At 43.5% G+C, this 21,102-nt stretch overlaps 1 protein-coding gene across 1 annotated transcript in view; it reads right to left on the bottom strand.

The window, feature by feature from the left end:
- DISC1 (DISC1 scaffold protein) overlaps positions 1-21,102 on the bottom strand; it is a 312,563-nt gene that overhangs the window by 192,721 nt on the left and 98,740 nt on the right. The window contains exons 9-11 of the mRNA XM_029919352.1: positions 20,015-20,069; positions 15,539-15,641; positions 2,986-3,174 (exon numbers count right to left, since the gene is read on the bottom strand). Coding sequence (XP_029775212.1) covers positions 2,986-3,174; positions 15,539-15,641; positions 20,015-20,069 — 347 coding nt within the window. The remainder of the gene's footprint in view (positions 1-2,985; positions 3,175-15,538; positions 15,642-20,014; positions 20,070-21,102) is intronic.

Here is a 21,102-nt window from a genome sequence, read left to right as displayed (position 1 = left end):
GTCTAGCCAGAGATATAGATGTAATAATATCATAAGTGATCAGCAAAGTACTTTCCATCAGTAAGAGTTCTCTGTATGAGACAGACTACTAATTGTCCCCTAAAACTGCAAATCTCAGGACGCCCTGGGGGGCTCAGTCGGTTAAGCATCCAACTCTTGATTTTGGCTCAGGTCATGATCTCACGGTCATGAAATCCAGTCCCATGTCAGACTCTGCTCTGGGCATGGAGCCTGCTTGAGATTTTCTCTCTCCCTCTCCTTCTGCCCCTCCCCTGCTACATTCTATCTCTTTCTCTAAAACCAAAAGAAACAAAAACAAAAACAAAAACTCTCCATCTGCTTTAGAAATGGAACCCCTGGCCAACTGGAATATGTATGTGGCTGTGTCAGCCATCTTGGACCGAACGTCCCAGGGTACAGATGAACGGAAGAGAAAAGCCCGGGTCCCTGACCGCCATGGAGTTGCTCATCGGTTCCCAAACTGCCTTTTTCCTGGGTGCAACCGTTCCACAGCCAGAGCTGGAAATCAAAATCTGCCTTAAGAATTCTACATGAACTCATTTCTTAAATAGTCGTATTTTAAATATTTTATCTAAGGATAAAAACGTCAGCTCATGGTACATACACACACGTGTGTACTAGTCCTTTCTATTTGCTCTATATTTAAAGCTCTACATTTAGAGCTCCCTCTAAATTTTTAACTCTCAAAAGCCAACAAAATACAGAACATGGACGTTAGCCTAGTTTTATTGCCTCTCAATGGATGAAAGCTTCCATCTACTATGGAATTATTTATTTATTTATATATCTGTCTCCCATTACTCTCATTAACCCAAGATTATTAATCGGTTTGACCCGATGTCAGGTCACCTCAGTTTGGTTAAAAATTAGCTTCAGCCTAAAGCACAGGAAAAGGAGAGCTGATCCAGCAAAGTCCAAGTCTAAAATGTAAAGAACACACAGTGACAGTCATTTGCAATTGAGAATCACTGATGGTGGTAACACTCTCTCATTCCACTTGTTTATGTTTTATCCTTCATTTCGAAAATACTTGGTAAAGTCACAAGGATGAGACTCAACATACGCTACATGGCTCTTTTTTCTTTGTAAGAGATATAAATGGCTCTAAGAGCTCAAGTGTCCAAATGAAAATACTGATGGACTAAATTTGTCCAAATGTGTTTGCATCTTCATCCTTAGATACAACAGATTTCCCATTTTGTGCCAAAAATTATGAAGTGACATCAGAAACTTCATAGCTTTTACTATTTATACACTTAACAAGTCTATAGCAAAAATTCATTTAAAATATCCAATGATTGTTCGTGTCACGACTTCACAAAGCACATCATCACATCTTTGGGAAATGTGTCATTATCCCTCAGTGCTCTCATGATATTCTAAGACTCAACTGTATCATCTCTACATATTTGGCATAAAAGAAGGCCTGACCTACAAAAGTGGGGGGAGGGGAAAGACACGAAGCCACATTAGACCTGCCCATTGCTCAGATACCATCATAATGAATATTCTACCTGTGATTCAAAATGCTGTAACAAAAACTCTTTCTACAACTGAGTAAGCTGTTAAAACAAAATTTATGTTCTACTAATTAATTTTATATTTCTTTGGTTTTTTATAAATAATTTTTTTAACATTTATTTTTGAAAGAGAATGTGAGTGGTGGAGGGGCAGAGAGAGAGAAGGGGACCAAGGATCTGAAACAGGCTCTGTGCTGACAGCACAGAACCCAATGAGGGGCTTGATTACGTGCACCAGGAGATCATGACCTGAGCCTAAGTTGGACACTTAACTGACTGAGCCGCTCAGGTGCCCCCTTTGTGCGGTCTTAAGTAGACAGCTTCATTTATTTCAATCTGTGGAGTATTTTCAAATAGCCATATTTCAAATGTGGCTACCTAACATCCCCCTTCTTTTCTTATTTCCTTTTAAATAAGCATACTTTGTAAATATAGTTATTGATTCATATATAGGTCTTTCATTTTTCTAGAAAACAGCATTTATTTAGGGACCATGTTATGACCTCTGGCCTCCAGCAACTTTTCCTCCCTAGAAGAAATGCAAGAGCACACACATACACACATGTGCACACACACACACACACACACACACACACACACACACCTCAAAACCTTTATAAGTTCCCTCATTTAATCTGTTCCACTTAATCAGCCTATGAACTAGATATTATTAACCTCATTTTCCCAATGAAAAACCAGGTTCTAGCATCTAACAAATTTTCAATCTGAATTTATTTTTCGGGATTTCATTCTTCAGATTAGAAACGGAATCACTATAAATTCTTTACATTTTTTTCAAAGAAGTAAGTTTTCACTTTATCAATTTGGACTCAACCAGCATCTTCTGAGATCACCCCTCAGGGAACAAACCTCAAGGTGACCTCAGTCGCTCTTAACAACAGGAACAGGAAAAGAACACAGTAACTCCTCCAACAGGCACATACTTCATCTCGGGAAGCACTGACTGGCCTCTTCCATAGCGTTCTTCTTGGGGAAGAAAGCTCTCAGAAAACCTCACACATGGGAGAGCCACTTCATGGTCTTTATTCGGTTTTCTGAGTCAGCCTGCTTTTGTCTCTGATTGTGCAAGCCACAAGACTGAGCCAAGGAACAAAAGGAACCTAATTGTAAACAGAGAAAATTCTCAAGACCTATGCCAAGGAAAGGATTGCTCTAAATAATCACAAGGCCATTAGCAAATCCGGGGGCGGGAGGGGGGGGGGACAGAAGAAGAAAAGACCTCACATGCTAACAGCAAAACAAAAGCTGAGAAGTAATTCTATCTCATTTGCCAAGGCTCTTGCCAAATAAATCCTCCAGGAAAAGTGTCGCGTGCTCCAGGACCTCCTTCACAGTGCCACTCACATGAGGCACGGGACATCCTGCGCGCTACACAAGACAATCAATTCTGTAGATATTTCTCTAGGCAACAGTGACTACTTACCGTAGGCAGTCTCCCCCTGGTCCAGCTCCTTTCTCAGTCTGCTGTAATCTTCCTTCACACTTCCCAGCTTCTGGACATTCCTGGAGCTCAGCACCAGCAGTTTGTCGAGGAGTCCCTCCAGCCCTTCCCTCTCTGTTGTTAATGATCTCATCTCCTCCGTGAGCTCCCTGGCTGTACAGAAATGGTTTCCTGCAACACATTGCAAGAGAGAAGGAGGGAACACAAGTTTTACAGCATCCCCACACATGGAAGATTTAGCAACAGCTAATGTGCACCAACAGTATGGAGAAAGAGGGCTGAGCTTTGCAACTACATTCGACTGCATGAATGATCTTCCGTGGAGGAGTCTGGGAAAACATTGACTATCTTCCTTCAACTAGGAAAACCCCCCAGTCTCTTTACCACCGTATTTTTGTTGTCTGTCTTAAAGGTTCCATTGGCCAATTCGCGTCCCTGTGAAACACAATGACACAAAAATGTCCAAGTGAAATCCGGCGAAACCACATGCTATCACTCCATTCAAATATCCAAATGTCAAAGAGGTAAAATATTATAGGAGAGTGGAAAGGGATGAGCCACTGGAGTCAGATTAGACCTCAATTCAAATCCCAGTCCTCCTGTTAACCCAACTTGTGGGACCTTGAGCAGAAAAAGAGGCATGTGCAATTTCAGGGCAAACTTCTTATAACATCTGATTGTACTAACATCTGTGTCACAGGTGGCTTCAAGAATAAACTTGATTGAATACTGAAAATGCACCAAGGGTTGAAGGGGGGGGGGGGGGGGGGGAAAGAGGTGGTGGTGAGGGAGGAGGGCACTTGTGGGGAAGAGCACTGGGTGTTATATGGAAACCAATTTGACAATAAACTATTTAAAAATAAATTAATTAATTTTAAAAAAAAGAATAAACATGAAATTCTGTAAAGCACTAAGTAAAATATATCACACATTGAATTTACCAAGATTGTAGGATACAAGGGCAGTATACAAAATCAACTGTGCTCTACACATCAACAGCAAGTAAGTGGAATATGAATTTTTTAAGAAAGCCATTTACGAGATATTTTAAAACTCAAAACACTTAAAGAGACATTTAAAGAAACATGTGGAAGACCCCCATGCAGAAAACCATTTTTAAAACTCCTGAGAGAATAATTAATGAAGATTTAAATGAATCAGAACGATAGAATACTATCTATACATATATTGGTAAACTGAGTATTTTAACATTTCTATTTCCCTCAAATCCATCTATTCATTCGATACAATTCAAATAAAAATCTCATAATGGTCTTTTATAGAAACTTATAAGCCTATTCTAAAATATAAAAGAAAATACAAAGGCCTGAATCAGCCAAAAAAATTCCTTAAAGTAGAACGAAGAGGAGATATATTACTTCATTTCAAAATAATGCTGAAGCTACAGATCAAGGCAGTATAGCATTGGCATATAGATAAATAGATAGACAAATAGATCAATGAGATAGAGTAGACAGTCCCGAAGCAGACCCACTCACACAGTCAACGAGGAAGAGACAGTACAATGGACCTTTGAACAATACAGGTTTGAACTATGTAGATCCATGTACACATGGATTTTTAAAATATAAATACAGTACAGTACTGCAAATATATCTTCTCTTTCCTATTATTTTCTTAATAACATTTTCTTTTCTTGGGGCATGATCTTGCAGCTCATGTGTTCGAGCCCCATGTCGGGTTCTGTGCTGACAGCTCAGAGCCTGGAGCCTGTTTCGGATTCTGTGTCTCCTTCTTTCTCTGCCCTTCCCCAGCTCACACTCCATCTCTCTCTCAAAAATAAATAAGCATTTAAAAAAATTTTTTAAATAACATTTTCTCTAGCTTACTTGATTGTAAGAATATAGTATGTAAAACCTATCACATACAAAATACATGTTAATCAACTGTTTATGTTATTGGTAAGGCTTCCGGTCAACAGGAGGCTACCAGCAGTTACATTTTTGGGGAGTCAAAAGTTATACTCTGACGGGGGGGGGGGGCTGGCACCTCTAACCTCCACATGGTTCAAGGGTCAACTGTATTTTAAACAAATGGCCATAGAACAACTAGCTAGTGAGATGGAGAAACATGAACCTTGAACCATAGTTCAAATCACACACAAAATTTCCTTAGAAACAGACACAGACCTACCTGTAGCAGCAAAACCAATAAAGCTTCTAGAAGAAAATACGGAATACCCTTCTGACCTTGGAATAAGCAAAACTTTGGTTAGGACCCAGAAAATACTACCTATTAAAAAAAATAGGTTAAGTGGACTTCATCACAATGAAAATATCTTTACTCATAAAAAATACCACTAAGAAAATGAATAAGCAAGCCACAGACAGGAAGAATATATTTACAATATGTTTAGCTGACAAAGGAGTGGAATCCTACAACTTGGTAATTAGAACACAAATGACCCCATGGAAAAACAGGCAACTGACTTTACAGAGTGAGATGTGCAAATGGCTGGTGGTCCTATGAAAACATGATGGTGGGTGTTAGTCACCAGAAAAATAGAAATTCAAGCCACTGAGATTCCATTCAAATGGCTCAAATGAACAACACCAAAGCCCAAGGACATGAACTCCTGTGTATAACTGGCATGTCAATGGCACAAGCACCTTGCGAAGGTTTCTGTCCCTGTCTCATAAAGTTAAACACACACCTGTCCTTGGACCCAAAGATTCTACTTCCAGGTAGTTACCCAGGTGAAATGAAAACATGTAATGAAAAACAGTTATACTCAAAAGTTCATCATGGCTTTACATGCAATAGCCCAAATGAAACAAACTAAATGTCCATCAAGGAGAGAAAAGCAGACACGGGGTGGCATCTACACAATGGAAGACAACTCAGCAACAAAAAGGCACAAGGGCCTCATACACCCAGTGATGTGGGAATCTCACACATACAAAAAAGAAAAAAATGCAAAAGACTGCAGGCCACATGATTCCATTAAGTTCTGGCACAGACAAAACGGATCCATGGTGAAAGATGCCAGATAAGAGGCTGTCTGGGGAAGAGGCACAAGGGAGGTGTTTCCGGGGTCATAAAAATATCTTGATAAGGCTGCAGCTAACAGGGGTCAACATTCATACAACTGGGTACTGAAGATCTGTGCACTTCAATGAATATAAATTGTATGTCAATAAAAAGGGGAAAACAGATTAGGGAAAATTTTAATATGAAACTAACACTATACATTAAGAAGCATATCACATTAATGAGCACTCCATAGATCATAGTTATTGCCGTCAGAGGGCTCCATGATAGTCCCACAATCATAGCCACAGACCTTTCTCCTCCAGCTCTTAACCACACCCCTCTGAGGGAAGTCGGGCCCAATGTTACGTATTCTGAAATGCAGAAACCCCATTAGTTTTCACAGGTTAACATCTCTGAAGTGGTGATGTGTCTTACAGTTGCTACCAGGCAGGAGGTAGTCTGGACGAAGCTGCTGCTGCAGTGACTGTCCTTCCTGGTGGCCTTGAGGACCATCTATAAGCCCCTGGTGCCTCAGAGTACAAACCATTTTAAGGATCATTTGAGACCTGGCTATTGCCATCTATTGTGGTGGATTTGTAAAATCATGAAAGCACCGTCATTGAAAACTTGAAGAACGGTGTTGCAGCTTGACAGAAATCTATAGAACCCTATAGAAAACAGTAGTTCATTCTAAGAGGGAAAAGATCTGCATCCCCAATAGTTTCACTGCTGCAGAGGATGATAACTTGGGGAAAAACTTGAGCTCCGACCACTTGGAATTGAAATGTGTTTCCAAACACACAGACCCTGAATATGAAGACATTTTAGGAAAACCTTAAGTGATTAATTTTCCTTTTGAAAGAGTGATACGTGACTCTTCAAAAGCCTAAATACATCTAGAAGAACTATTTTAATGCATATAAAATTAAAATTCTAAGAAACCACAGAAAGCAGAGTACCATTGTTTAGTTGACAGCAATTTTTCTTTCTTAGGAGTGTATAAAATAACAGTGCATTTTATGTTCACTGAAATACAAGTTATCTCTGCTTAACAATCAGGAAAGCTGAAATCTAAAGAAAAAAATATCTTGGTGAGGTTATGTAGCAATCAAAAAAGGGCAGCTTTCCAACTCAAACATAGCTCCAGACTCCTTCTTTGATACTATAAACTATGCTGTTTACTTCATTATTAATAGGCAGATTTCAACCCAATATAAATGGGAGAAATGTAACAAAATGTTTTCCTGCTCTAACAACATTCTGAGGGGCGCCTGGGTGGCTCAACTGAGAGTCGGACTTTGGCTCAGGTCATGATCTCCCAGCCCGTGGGATCAAGGCCTGCTTCGGGCTCTGTGCTGACAGCTCAGATTCTGTGTGTGTCTCTCTCTGCCCCTCGCCTACTCACATGTACTCTCTCTCTCTCTCTCTCTCTCTCTCTCTCTCTCTCTCTCTCTCTCTCTCTCTCTCAAAAATAAACAAAATAAAGGCATTCTGGACCCCCAGCACACGTATTTCTGTCACTGTAATCCATAGTGTCCAATTCCATGACCAGATAAATATCTTCTGAGATGCTGTTTATTGGTTACCACTCTAGCGGGCAAATATAGGAGAGAACAAGGCACCACCTGCTCTCCGGGAAGTACCATTAAATAAGGAGAAGACATATTCGAGGAAATGGGCAAATATGCACTAGGAGAACTCGGAGAAGAAAGACTGTTCCAGAAGGGGAAATAGACGCAGGTTTCATGAGGAAATTAAGGTTTCCAAAAGAAGAAACGGAAACATGGTTAGAGAGCAAAGGGCTTGCCTTCAGAGTGTGGTAAGAAGCATGTGGCTGAGGTAGAGACTAGACCCACAAAGAGGTTGGATTCAAATGGTAAATGGTCCAAGATGCCAAGCTAATGGGCTTGACCCATTCAGGAAAAACAAAGTCCGGATAAGGAGCACAGGCTGGACTTCCACAAGCTTTGAGCTGGAAATAGCAACACAGCAAAATCATTTCCTGGACCCGTGATGTCTTTCCCGAACAATGACCAAGTTAAGACCACTGTGGGAGGGTGCCCCTGTGGAGTTCCGCAAAGAACCCTGAGTTTGGTAAGTACAGAGTTTCCATTCGGGAAGATGAAAAAAGGTCTGGCCCTGGATGGTGGTGATGTTTGCACTATGGTGTGAATGTACCTAATGCCACTAAACTGTACACTGAAAAAAATGGTTAAAGGGGATAATTTTATATGTATATTTATTTTATCACAATAAAGAGATATCCTTAAAAAAAAAAAAAAAAAAGAACCTCAAAGGACATGCCCCGTCCCGTGGTGGCTCGGGGAAGACCAGCCCAGAGGTGTGACTGCATCCAGACAGAACAGCTGTGGGCCCAGGGTGGTGCTTTCAAATGTCCCTTCCATGGCAGGGCTCAGGCAGCCCCAAGCTTTCTGCTGGGCCATATTTACAAGCAAGAGAGGTGATGAAAAGTGAAGTGGGCATCAACCGTGTCCCCAGAGACACCAGGCAAAATATACCCCAGTGTGCAATCTCATGTTACAAACAGTTCAGGGAGAAAAGACCTCTAAAAACAAACCAGAAAACACAGCATAGGGCAAGTCCCTGCATCGAAGCTTTGCTGGATTTACAGGAACACATCCTCAGATACCCCTGCCACTCACGGAAAGCTCTAGAGACTGAGCGCCTTAATAAAACATGAGAGAGATCATTAATTAAAACATGGGTCCCTTCCTTGATCCTGAGGGAGAATGCACAGTGACAGACGTGTAAATTTTGTGTATGCAGAAAGAGTGTGAATTCCCAGAGAGACAGTTAATATTGCAACCGAAGCCATGATAAAATGCTACGCTGCCCTGGTGAATATTTTATAAGCATTTTGGTCTCAGATCCAAGCCCAGGAGGTAAATCCTGCTTGATTTAGCTCTCCCTCACTCATGAAACTGGCCAAGAGCTCTGTGATGAAAATACAGAAAAGTAAACACTGATTCCTGACGGAAGTCTCATCAGTGACCCCGTGACCCCAATCTCTGTGCCTCTAATGGGCCCTTTCTATTTCAGAAAGGGCACGAGAGGATTTGTGCAGATGAATGTCCTCCCTTCGCCATCATCCTGCACGCAGGCCTCTCTGGTCTTCAACAAGAAAACAGAACTTGGGGGCTCCCAGAGATTCTTTAGAGCACCTGTCAAAATACTTACTTCTAAAAATGCCACAATTAAACACCTCCAAGTGAGGGACGCCTGGGCGGCTCAGTCAGTTAAGCGTCTGACTCTTGATTTCAGCTCAGGTCATGATCTCACAGTTTCATGAGATCAAGCCCCACCTCGGGCTCTGCACTGACCGAGGAGAACCTGCTTGGGATTCTCTCTCTCTCCCTCTCTCTCTCTCTCAAAATAAATAAATAAATATTTAAAATTTTAAAAACTCTCCAGGTGAATGCCAAAACCCAAACTGATTTTACCTACTCCGTTCCTTCTAATTTTATGATTTACCCTGAACTTAAATATCTCCCTCCTCTACATCACAATATCTGCGGGGGGGCGGGGGGTTGAGTTAATTTTTTTGAGAGTCAGATTTTACAGATTACAGGAATCTTGTTATAGGAATGGTCTCATTTAGACTTCCCAACAAGCTAGGATGGGGACCTTATAATGACTCTCCCTGATTTCCAGTTGGAGAAACTAAGACCCAGAGAGTGACCTTCCAAAGGTTGCAAAGTTTTGGAGTTCTAAGATTCCCACAGGAGGTTACTGAACTTGAACTGAGTTCTTCCAAATTCACATTAGGTGCAAATACAGCTCAATATGTCACTTGGTCAAAACATGAAAATGTGCCCAAAATCATCCATAAAAGGAGGGAATGCAAAGGTAGGCTGAGTCACCCAGTCTCTAGACCTCACGTGACTTTAGGGGGAAGCCACACACACACACATACAGCACTTGGACAGGCCCACAGACATTCCCATCTGTAATGATCCTCCTAAAATTACTCACATTTATGTACCCGAATTTTAGCTATCCATCTTTACTGGGAAAAAAAGAAAAGAAGTAAAGCCAGTGCTGAAAATTATCAAACTCCAAAACTAATAGATTCCTACATGTTTTTTCCTGGCACAACACCATATCCTTTGAGGAACTCCAAGCTCAAGTACACACAGCTTTAACAGCTTGAGAAAGCGTGCTACCTGATGAGAGGCTAAATATACACACAGACAATGGCCAGATCATTTCTAGAAAGAGCACTCGGACCCACAGCCTGCAGCAACCTGCCAAGGACACGAACCCCCATATCTACAATAACCAGTCCAGGACCAGGCTGCTATGAGGCAGGTTCATAGGAAGCAGATCGCTATTTCTAGTGATAGTCCAGGAAACAAAACAGTCACTTCTGTAACAATTGGTCCAAGATGGCCAGGATTTTATTAATAACTGACAGCTTTCCTAATTTTTGTCCCTGCCTGCAACTTAGGACCAGCCAGAGAGAACCAAATCCACTCCCCTAACCCATCACACAGGATGCTATAATTAGACTGCCTGTAGGTTCCCCAGTATCCAGTCAGAACATGCCTGAGCCTTCCCTTTCTCCACTACAAAGCTTTCCCACTTTTCGGCCTGCCTTTGAGTCTCTGCTGAAACATGGGTAATGGTGACTGGCTCTCTGGCTGTAGCAAGCTCTGAAATAACTTTCACTTCCTCTCATTTGGGGAGTCTCGTCTATTTCTACACTGGACAGATACCATCTTTGAAAAATCTTTGCTGGGCCTATCATCTCCTCCAGCCATTGATCTAATTTTTTTTTAGAGAGAGCAAAACATTTTGGGCTTATCTGGAAAATCTAGTTGATATCTAGATAGGCTTCCATTTATAAACCAAGGCATTTTAAGTGCAGCTAATTTTCATTCTCTGTAAAGGAAAAATCAAATTGGATAGAACCATCGCTTAAAAAAAAATTGGCTTGGAGTACCAGAGACATCATGATATGCTACTTAAGAATAAATGATTATCTGAACTATTTGTTCCTTGGAAACAAATAACAGGAGGCAGGTGGGAAAGAAAATATAGCGCAACAGAGGGAAGACGCAAGGGAGGGGTGAAAATAACAGATTCTGGAGATCAGCAATCAACAAATGAGGTCCATTTTTTCTTAATGTAATTAGTCTTACTGATTGTCTCCCAAATACCTGGCATTAGGCAAAGCCTAAGAAAAAAAATGGGGGAGTGACTCAACAGATGGACGCCATCATAACAGTGGATGATGCAAACAGAGAAAGGTGGGAGCCAGAAATACACACACAATGTTAACATCAGAGCAATATCAGACGAGGGGCATCAGAGAGCCAGGCTTTGATCCTAGGAGAGCGGAAAAGGTCAGAGCATGGCAGGTCTCATGCCGGATGAAGACTGGGATGCTAATCGGGTTACGGAGCACAGATGGAGGTAGAACCCAGTTACAGGACCTGGGGACCCATTCAAGGACTGGGTCTCGGCGGTGGTGCAGACCCAGAGGCCAACATGCAAGAAGGATGCTGAATCTTACATGTGGGTACCACACCACTTAGATACCTTCTGTGTCGGGGCCTGAAAAGTCCTGGGAATCGGAGGAGTATCGGGGAGCCACGGCTACAAGAAGGGAGGCATGCGTGCAGAGGGTGGGGCTGGCCGGACCCAAGGCACAAGCCCTCGTCGCTAGAAGCCAGTGGTCGGGCAGGGGCCCAGCCCGGTTCTAGAGAAGGAGTTAGGCCCGAACCTCTGATGTTGGCAACTTAACCACAGAGCCCAGTTCAGCCATACCCACTGCACACTTTCCAGAAGGTGGGGGGATGGCCTCCTGAACAGCAGCCTAGCAGGGAGTCAAAGCAATCAATCTGTGGGGTAGAGGACAGAGTTTTCAGTGAGTTACAAAGAGGTTAAAAAGCTTTTGTCTGGGCTGGGCTACCCCCATTCCCCTCTTTTTTTTAGTTCAAATTTTTATTTAAATTCCAGTTACTTAGGGATGCCTGGGAGGTTCAGACGGTTAAGTGTCCAACCTCGGCTCAGGTCATGGTCTCACAGTTCATGGGTTTGAGTCCTCTGTCGGGCTCTGTGCTGACAGCCCGGAGCCTGGAGCCTACTTTGGATTCTGTGTCTCCCTCTCTCTCTGCCCTTCCCCACTTGCAGCCTGTCTCTTTCTCTCTCTTTCAAAAATAAATAGACATGTAAAAAAATTAAATTCCAGCTAGTTAACAGACAGTGCAATACTGGTTTCAAGTAGTTCATCACTACATATAACACCCAGTGCTCGTCCCAAGTGCCCTCCTTAGTGCCTGTCCGCCATCTAGCCCATCCCCCGCCCACCTCCATGTGTCAACCCTCAGTTTGTTCTCTATTATTGTCTTTCGTGGTTTGCTTCCCTCTCTCTTTTTCCTTCCCATGTGTTCATCTGTTTTGGCTCCCTTTTCTGAAATGGATTCTCCGGCCCCAGTTGAGTCACTCTAGCTGTCCCTGCCAAGGCTTACCCAAACTGCGGATTCCTGGGCAAGATGAAAGGTCGGTGATGCTTTAAATCCCTAACTACTAAGGTTGATTTAGTAAGCAACAATTGATAACGAAAGCAGAGTCTGGTATCTGAACACTGCGGAACAGGCCGCTAAAGCCTGGGGCACCGACGCTGGCCCCAGATGGCAGACAGGAGCCTCGGCAGGCCTCCGTGCAGGCAAAGAGGGAAGCACGAAAAATACAATTGGAAACTGGAAGAAAGGGGATCCTTATCACATAGTGACAGAAAGTCTGGTAACATTACCAACGGAAGTAATACAGAAAAAGTTCCTGGGGTGCCTGCGTGGCTCAGTGGGTTAGGCCCCTGACTCTTGATTTCGACTCAGGTCATGATCTCACAGTTTGTGAGATCAAGCCCAAAGGTGGGCTCTGCATTGGCAGCGCAGAGCCTGCTTGGGATTCTCTCTCTCCTTCTCTCTCTGCCCCTCCCCCCTTGCATGCGCACGCTCTGTCAAAATAAGTAAATAAATAAATAAATAAATGTAAAGAAAAACTTCCTAATAAATTTAGTCATATGGCCAAGGAGACTCCAGATGTGCCCAGTGGCTTCCCATCACTGCCTAGGATCCAGTGCAAGAGGAGAGAAGTGAGATAATGAATACAGTGTTCAATATGAAGGGGCTAGGACTTGCTGAATCTGTAAATAATACTATTTTCATATTCCCAGCCTCTGGAGATAGCAAATGATTCTCAGAGTAAGAGAAGGCCTCAGTCTGCAGATCAAATCAAGGTGGGCGATCTAACACGGTGAATCACAGAAACTTTCAGACAGACAAAAGGCCTCCTGGGAATCTTAAGGGCACCCCTAAGACCCTCGTCATTCAAGAGTTCATCCGAGAACCCCAAGGGCCTTGCCCCTCAGCGTCCTCACAGATGTCCCAAAACGGAGGCAGGCTTCTCTTGGAGAGGCGGGTGGTGGCTGTCTACAGGAGTGAGGGTCTGCCATTCTGAATGGACAGGAAGGGTCCCGGCAGGATCCTGAGGGAAGTGTTTTTCCTGCTCGGGTCCCTCCCCCAGCCCCTCCACTGTGAGTATAGCTCGAAAGGAACCACATTTTGAGCAGAAGACACAAAAGAATGCTGACCGTCCTGGCCTGGAAACACCCCGTGAGGAGAGCCCGTTGGCGGGAAGGCCTGCTGGCCAAGGGCGGGCAGCGTCCTCCAGTTAGACCTCCCCGATTTTCTCCGCTGATCAGAGAACTAAGCACAAAACCCAGGCTCCATATGCAATATACCATCTTAAGAATGTTCCCCGGGATTCTAAAAGAGATGGCTCACATCTGAAAGAGGGATATCTCTGCCGCCTGAATGAAACATCTCCTCCCTTGGGCTTAATAGAGACACGTCCACCTGTATTCCTCAGGAAGATAGATGGGTTAAGGAAGGCAAAAACACTAACTCAGAAGCAAGATTGTGTTCCATCTTCTTTTTTTTTTCTCTTAGCAAATGGGGCCATAATTCCAAGTAAATGGCATGTGAAGCCGTTAAGAGCCAAGCCCTACGTTCACATTCCGATGTTGCGCTGGTTGTAAATAATATGCCCGACTGCACCAGGAGCCAAATTGCTCGTTAACTGCCAACATTAGTTGTTTAATGATCTGGAGAGCAGAAGCTGCCAATTATTGTATTCCTTCTTAAAATGCCATTTAAAACACATACATGTAATTATTATACCTTTTTGTTAAATTTTTATGATTCTTTTGAATCTGCTAAGCTGGAGGCTCACCCAACCTATAAAACAGAGAGAATGCCTGAAGGATATCATGGTGTAACTGGGTTAAAAACCCACTTATCACACCTAGACTTGGGTCCCTACCCTGCCACCACGTAGCTGATGGAGTGAACGTAACCAAAAGGGCCACCCCAGGGCCTCAACCTCCTGAACTGCTCCCTGAGACTTCAGTATCTCTCCTACCTACCTCACACAGCTGTTGTGAACATAGACTAAAACAGCAGTACAGAGGAGGGGCGCCTGGGTGGCTCAGTCAGTTAAGGGTCTGACTCTTGGTTTCAGCTAAGGTCATGATCTCACGGTTTCATGAGTTCGAGCCCCAGGTCGGGATCTGGGCTGACAGCATGGAGCCTGCTTGGGATTCTCTGTCTCCCTTGCTCTCTGTGCCTCCCCCACTCGTGCTGTCTCTGTCTCTCTCAAAATAAATAAATAAACTTAAAGAAAAACAATACAGAGGAAGGTTTGAAAGCATTATTCAGATGATAGGGCAAGATACTATTTTTAGAAACTTGTGTTTTTTACCTACTAATTAATGGGAAAGTATATTCCTAATAACTACCAGGTTAAGGTGGGATTATGATCTACTGAGGATCCTCTAGAAATCCAGTATCTCTGACTAGCATGATAAATTGAGTACATCACCTTGTCTCAGGTCATCGTTCTCTCTTCCTATAGGAAGGGGCTGACCACATCCAAAGCCTTCTGGAACCTCCACAGATAACATAAGGCTGTACAAACATCTACGAGAATTATATGGCATATGGGGTAACTCTAGTCTCTAAACTCATAAAGAAACAGAAACTGGAAGTCCAAAACATGGTACCTACACAGATAACTTATTTTTTATTATATGTGCAGATGTAATTTTATGTTTTTAAGTTTACTTATTTATTTTGAGAGAAAAAAGAGCATGAGTAGGGGAGGGGCAGAGAGAGTGGGGAGAGAGAGAATCCCAAGCAGTTTCTGTACTTTCAGCACAGAGCCCCATGTGGGGCTCGAACTCATGAACCCATGAGATCATGACTGGAGCCAAAATCAAGAGTCAGATGCTCAACTGACAGAGCCCTCCTCGTGCCCCTGTGCATATATAGTTTTAAGAGTCTTATCCAGCCCAGGTGGCCATGGTGCCCATTTATTCCATGACTTTTAGCAAAACTTCCCACAAAAGCTCTGAAACGTCCAAGTACGATGTAAGTAACAGGTGGAATGTTACTCAAGGACAAAAGCCATCGTTCGTCCATTCAAGTGCTTCAATGTCCCCTCTGTGTTCAGGTACCTGATATGGCTAGGAGCTTGGCTTCAAGCAGCGCCGGTAGCTGGGTTTCAATATCATTTACTCTCTTCCTGAGACTGCTGCAGATTCTCTCGCTCATACACACCTAGAGAGAGAGAAATGGCCATGAGCCATGGTTTACTCAGGTAAAAATCAGAGGGCAATGGAACAGCTGGCCAGAGATTTCTGGGTTTGCAAGTAGTTAAGAGGAGTGGTAAAGAGTAACTGAAGGAGAGTTCTTTAAAAGCAAGCCGTGTCAAAAGAAAGATATAGAGGAAAAAAGGGAGGAGGGGAGATGGAAGGAAGGCAGGAGAGAGGAGCACGGAAGGATGGGAGCGGGGGAGGACTCAATGAGGCAGGCATCAGCAGACTTCAAGCATTAGGTCCCATACTTCACCGCATCCAAACGCAAAAATGACAAGCATTATCACACCAAAGCGCAACCACAAACTAGAATAATCTATTCCCTCCTCAGGGTTACTCCCTCCTGAAATACTCTTGACCCAAGTGGCTTAGCCCATTCACACCCTTCTGGGCTCCGCTCACACATGGCCTGGGAAGAAGGCCTGGCTGATTTAGCCACATAAGATAGCAACACCCTCAACCCACCCTCCCTGTTCACCTTCACCCTGCATGATGGTTTTCCAGTGTCTTCTCCAGCTGACATGATTTGTTTCCATTCCTCGGTTTTTCTAGAATCCCTGTCCACTAGGATGCAAGCTCTCTGTGAGCAGGGGCTTTTCTCTGTGTCTGGTACACAGTCGATAGGAAGTAAAGGTGCCCAGCAATTGAGGTCAAGGGCAGAGTGGCAGGCCAATTACTAGTCGATGTTGTCTAATAAAACTTCACGGGCAAGTCAGATGTGAAAAATAGACAAGGAGACCTCAATGAGGTTTACAAGTTTTATTATGTATTTTTCTGGGATGCTCCAAACACATCCTATGTTTCTTCCTTGCTCTTTCAAAGATAGCAAAAATCTTAAATCTTACATTCTTTTTCCAAATGCCTTAGGTTCTCTTTTATTTTCTTTGAAACTGAAACATCACATTTCTTTTCTTTTGTTTAAAGAGAAAGCCTCATATTCAGCTGATTTCTACATTCAGATGAGCGAGCTATCTAGAAAAACATCCAGTTACACAAAAGCACACGGCTCAGTTGAGTAACAACGAACATGTGTACCGAGACATTTTGGGTGTTCCACTGAGGGTGTTTCCTAGAAACGTCCCCCTTTTCTTGCGAAAAATCTGATTCCATTCAAACACTAAAATTAACCCACTTGGGTTCACAGAGCCCAGAGAAAATATAAAATTTAATTTCCCCAGAAGAATCTAGATCTTGCCAGATACCATCAGCTTGAATTGTTGTGCTTATCTTAGACTGAAATTGAAATTATTTTTGGAATCAAAGCAGACCTCACCCATCCTGCCTAAAACATTATTCTATTTCTTTTATGGCCTTAAATATGTTCTTTTCCATTAAGCAGTTATAATTTCCCAAATCTCTTTACAAAACCCATTCTCTGGATGAAGGCGACAGCGTGGCATTCCACACCAAATATGGAATCAGCAGGGATGAGCGTCCCCGTGTCCCAAGTGATTAATTCCTAGACCCTCGCAGTGATCCTGAGATTTGTCAGCAGTCAGAACTGGATGTTAAAAAGAAGATGTTCTGGATTCCTCCCCACAGCACCCAGTCTCAGGGTGGCCCGGTGCCCGACAATAGGCTCATCCTTTCCCATCCATCTAAGAATGCCATCGGAGGTCCGAGAACATTGCTGCTAGGTCCATAACACCTGCCCTAATTCTTAGGTCTCATCCAACGTCTGTCCAGTCTTTCTGATTGTGTTTAACAGTTTCTGTTAATCATAACTGGGCCACTTTCTCCTTTGTTAAGCAAACCTATCCTTCAAGCTGTCACTATTAATATGAAAGAGTTTCTCTAAATCTTATTAAATTGCAATGTACCTTCTCTCAGGCACTGCTGGATGTAATCTAATATCTACCAATCTCCAGCTATTCCAGTTATTTCCAACTATTTCTTGCATCTAATTTATCCCTTAATTACCTGGTTTGGGTGACCATAAGAGTCAAAGAAATGTAATGAATGAAGGAAGGCTCCATCTCTCTTTGGGGGAGGAAGCAAAAGACTATCAGGTCTATGTATCTACTACACTAAAGGAAGAAAACTGTGCCGAGCTGCAATTTTTACCTCAAGGTCGTGAGTCAGTTGAGTCCAGAGTAGAGTTGTTTTTTGTGACTGAGCAGTTTTGTTTCAATTCCGTGTGGACTCATCTGTGTCCCCCATACACACACACACACACTGGATGTGTGCACAAACACACCCACATCCACACCCCGGAAAATCTGCATCTCCTTTTTATTTCCAGATAAAACTGGACCCTCAGGAACTCATTACAAGTGGAGCTTTCAGATTTACATTTTTAAATCTTAGCTATGAATTCCTTAATCTTATGGAAAAGCATTATAAGTTTTTTGTAAGTGCATTAGAGCAAGTATGCAAACAAAACCGATCACTTTCGGCATTTGGGCAAATCTAAGAGCTTTCACAGTAGCTGGAGATTATCAACAAATCCCACCATCGTGTGCGTGTGTTAAGATGCGTGTGTGCACAGTTATAAAATGCCCTAGAAAACACACTCATACCTAAACACCATGTGTATTGTGTCATCGGCCCAGCTGCATGCGCACTGCTGGGGTAGGGGCTCATTCAGATTACACAAGGCATTCCAATACTCAATACACCCAAACCCTAGAGGACTTCCACCTTTTAATTCTGCACAGATATTAGGATGCACCTGGGGCACCTGGGTGGCTCAGTCGGCTGAGCGTCCAACTCCTGATTTCGGCTCAGGTCATGATCCCAGCTTCATGGGACTGAGCCCTGCAGTGAGCTCCGCACTGAGTGTGGAGCCTGCTTAAGATTCTCCCTCCCTCTCTCTCTAGGGAGCCACTAGGGCTTGCTCTTTTGCTCTCTCGCTCTCTCTTTCTCTCTCAATTAATTAATTAAAAAATAAATTAGGATGCACCTGCTAAATGGCACATAGTTACATCCGAATCCTCCTACCCCTGCCCCATGCAGGAAACTGCCACCTCTCCTCAGCTCCACGGTGGCTCTGCCTAGGGGTCCCCTGGCAGGCCTCCACAGAACATGAATCCAGCATCGTGGAAACATATACAGCATGCCTTCTAGCACTTCCCCTCCTGCTTCACATGACAAAGTGGGTAAACTGAGTCAGTCTCCCTTGAGCAGGAAAGAAGGTCTCTCGGCCCCGTGCAGTGTGAGAGCCCATGAGAAAAGCCCTCTGCCAGGGTCCTGCCAGGGTCCTGCCAGGGTCCTGCCAAGGCCATTCAGCTCCTTGCATGGCTCAAATGAAGCTGTGCCTCGAATCTCATCTCGTTCCTTTTCCTTCTAGAAGGACACAGCTACCCATCAAACCGCTGCTTTGTGATTTTGTAGCAGAATCATTTCACAGCTTTTTGTCTTTGTTTGGTTTTGGGGTTTTTCTGTTGGTTTTTTGTTTGTTTGTTTCTGAAAACAGACACAAACACTGAACAAAAGAGAGCCAGAATAACTCTTGGCAACAACACATCCCCAGTCTCGGCTCAGCTGTGGCGATCTGCAAGCCTGTCCATCTTCCGGACCCGCCCTGGGCCCTGAAAATGAGAAAACATTTCTACCAGGACCGTGGACTCTCGTCTGCTTTGCTCTTTGCTCTGAAACCCATTCTGTTTACAATTCTGGCCTTCTCACCACCACCCCGGCTCCCGGACCTCACACAAATAATCAACAATTCACACCCAGTTCTGTGCCACACGTGTAGTCGTTCATAGAGTGACTGATCGGCTCTGTCACATACAATCATCTCTGCGGGGAAGGATCCGTTTTGTAAACTGTGGTCATCCTAACTAACCACGACATGGATGACTTCATGGAACTGACTCTGGGCTCCCAAGAATGATGCAGGAGTGCGCTCTCCCCAAGCAACCAAGAGCCAGATATGAAGCATACATGGCAGCGAAAACGGGCAAAATGATTCTGAAGTCAACTTAAAAAGTTTAAAACACAAACACCTATGATGTCTTTTCCAAACTTGTTTGTGAGAATCCCTGAGCCCTGTCCTCCTGGAAGAAAAGCAGTGAATTTCTTGGTTTGCTCCCATCTCAAAGCCTTTTCCTGCAAAGGCACTTGACAGCACCCAGAAGCCCTCATTTCTGCCCCCTAACACTGACAGCTCCTGGGGAAGCAAAGGCCAAACCACTCAGTTCCTGGGGGCCACAAGCCACAAGAGCTCCTGGCTCTTCGGCCTCATCACCCAGCCTGTGGAATGGCTTTGTAAAGTCTACACTTCTTCCGGGGCCATCAGCCACACGAAATTCCATGTGAGCCAGACAGGACATACATAAGTTAAAAGAAAACTTCAGAAACTTCTTTAGAAAGTGGGCATATCAGGGTACTTACCTTAGCGGTGAGTTCCTTAAGTGAGAAGTTGAGGGATTTTACCCGTTCCCGGAGGCTAAAAGAATTAGAAAGAAGACATTGGTCTCCTTGGGATCATAGTTCAATACCACCAAATACAGAAACACTATGAAACAGTGAACCTTCCATCAGCCCAAAGGCTCAACAACAGTGGGAAAGATGATGCCAGATTGGTTCCGTTTGACTATGGAATTGACATGATACAGATTTCTCCTGCCTAATTATGCTCCATTTAGGTCAGAACTCAAATCTGTTATTCCCATAGTGCACATCTCCATAGCACAGAGACAGGAAGAAGAAACAACTCTGATGTGCTCCTGGCAGCAAAGGATGAAAGTTTACACGGGATGGTCTACACAGGGCAGCATTTTACGGGCAGTAATCAAATAGGATCTATTCAGGTACACTATGCAATCCAACAAATATGCACAGAGTGTATAGGAGCATATAGAGATGCGTGCATTTAAAATACATCTGAAATAGATTATCCTTACTCTCTTTAGCCTTATCCCTTCTTTTTTCTCCTAAGCACTATTGACCTTGACACTTTTGTTATTTGGGTAATTTCTCTCTACCCCATGGGAATATAAATTCTACCACTGCAGCCACTGTCAGTTGGGTTCACACCTGTCTCCTCAGTTCTGCAAACAATTCCAGCAGCTAGTAAGTAGGCATTCAATGGAGACCTACAGAATGCATGAAAGAACGAAGGAACGAACAAAACTAAGTATCGGACCTTATTCTCAATGTTGTTATCAAAAGAGAGGAAGTATACCCAGACAGTCAACTATAGTACAAAGAAAAGAAAAATTACTATCGAGAATAGAAATCCAGTGTTAAGGGGCGCCTGGGTGGCTCAGTCAGTTAAGCATCTGACTTCAGTTCAGATCATGATCTTGCCACTCCGAATTCATGCCCCATGTCAGGCTCTGTGCTGACAGCTCAGAGCCTGGAGCCTGTTTCAGATTTTGTGTCACCCTCTCTCTCTGCCCTTCCCCTGCTCACTACCTCTCTCTCTCTCTCTCTCTCTCTCTCTCTCTCTCTCTCTCTCTCTCTCTCTCTCTCTCTCT

Source organism: Suricata suricatta, chromosome 2, assembly GCF_006229205.1.
Source record: "Suricata suricatta isolate VVHF042 chromosome 2, meerkat_22Aug2017_6uvM2_HiC, whole genome shotgun sequence".
Lineage (NCBI taxonomy): Eukaryota > Metazoa > Chordata > Mammalia > Carnivora > Herpestidae > Suricata > Suricata suricatta.
The sequence above is the reverse complement of the archived record's forward strand: the minus strand, read 5'-3'. Positions and strand labels throughout refer to the sequence as shown.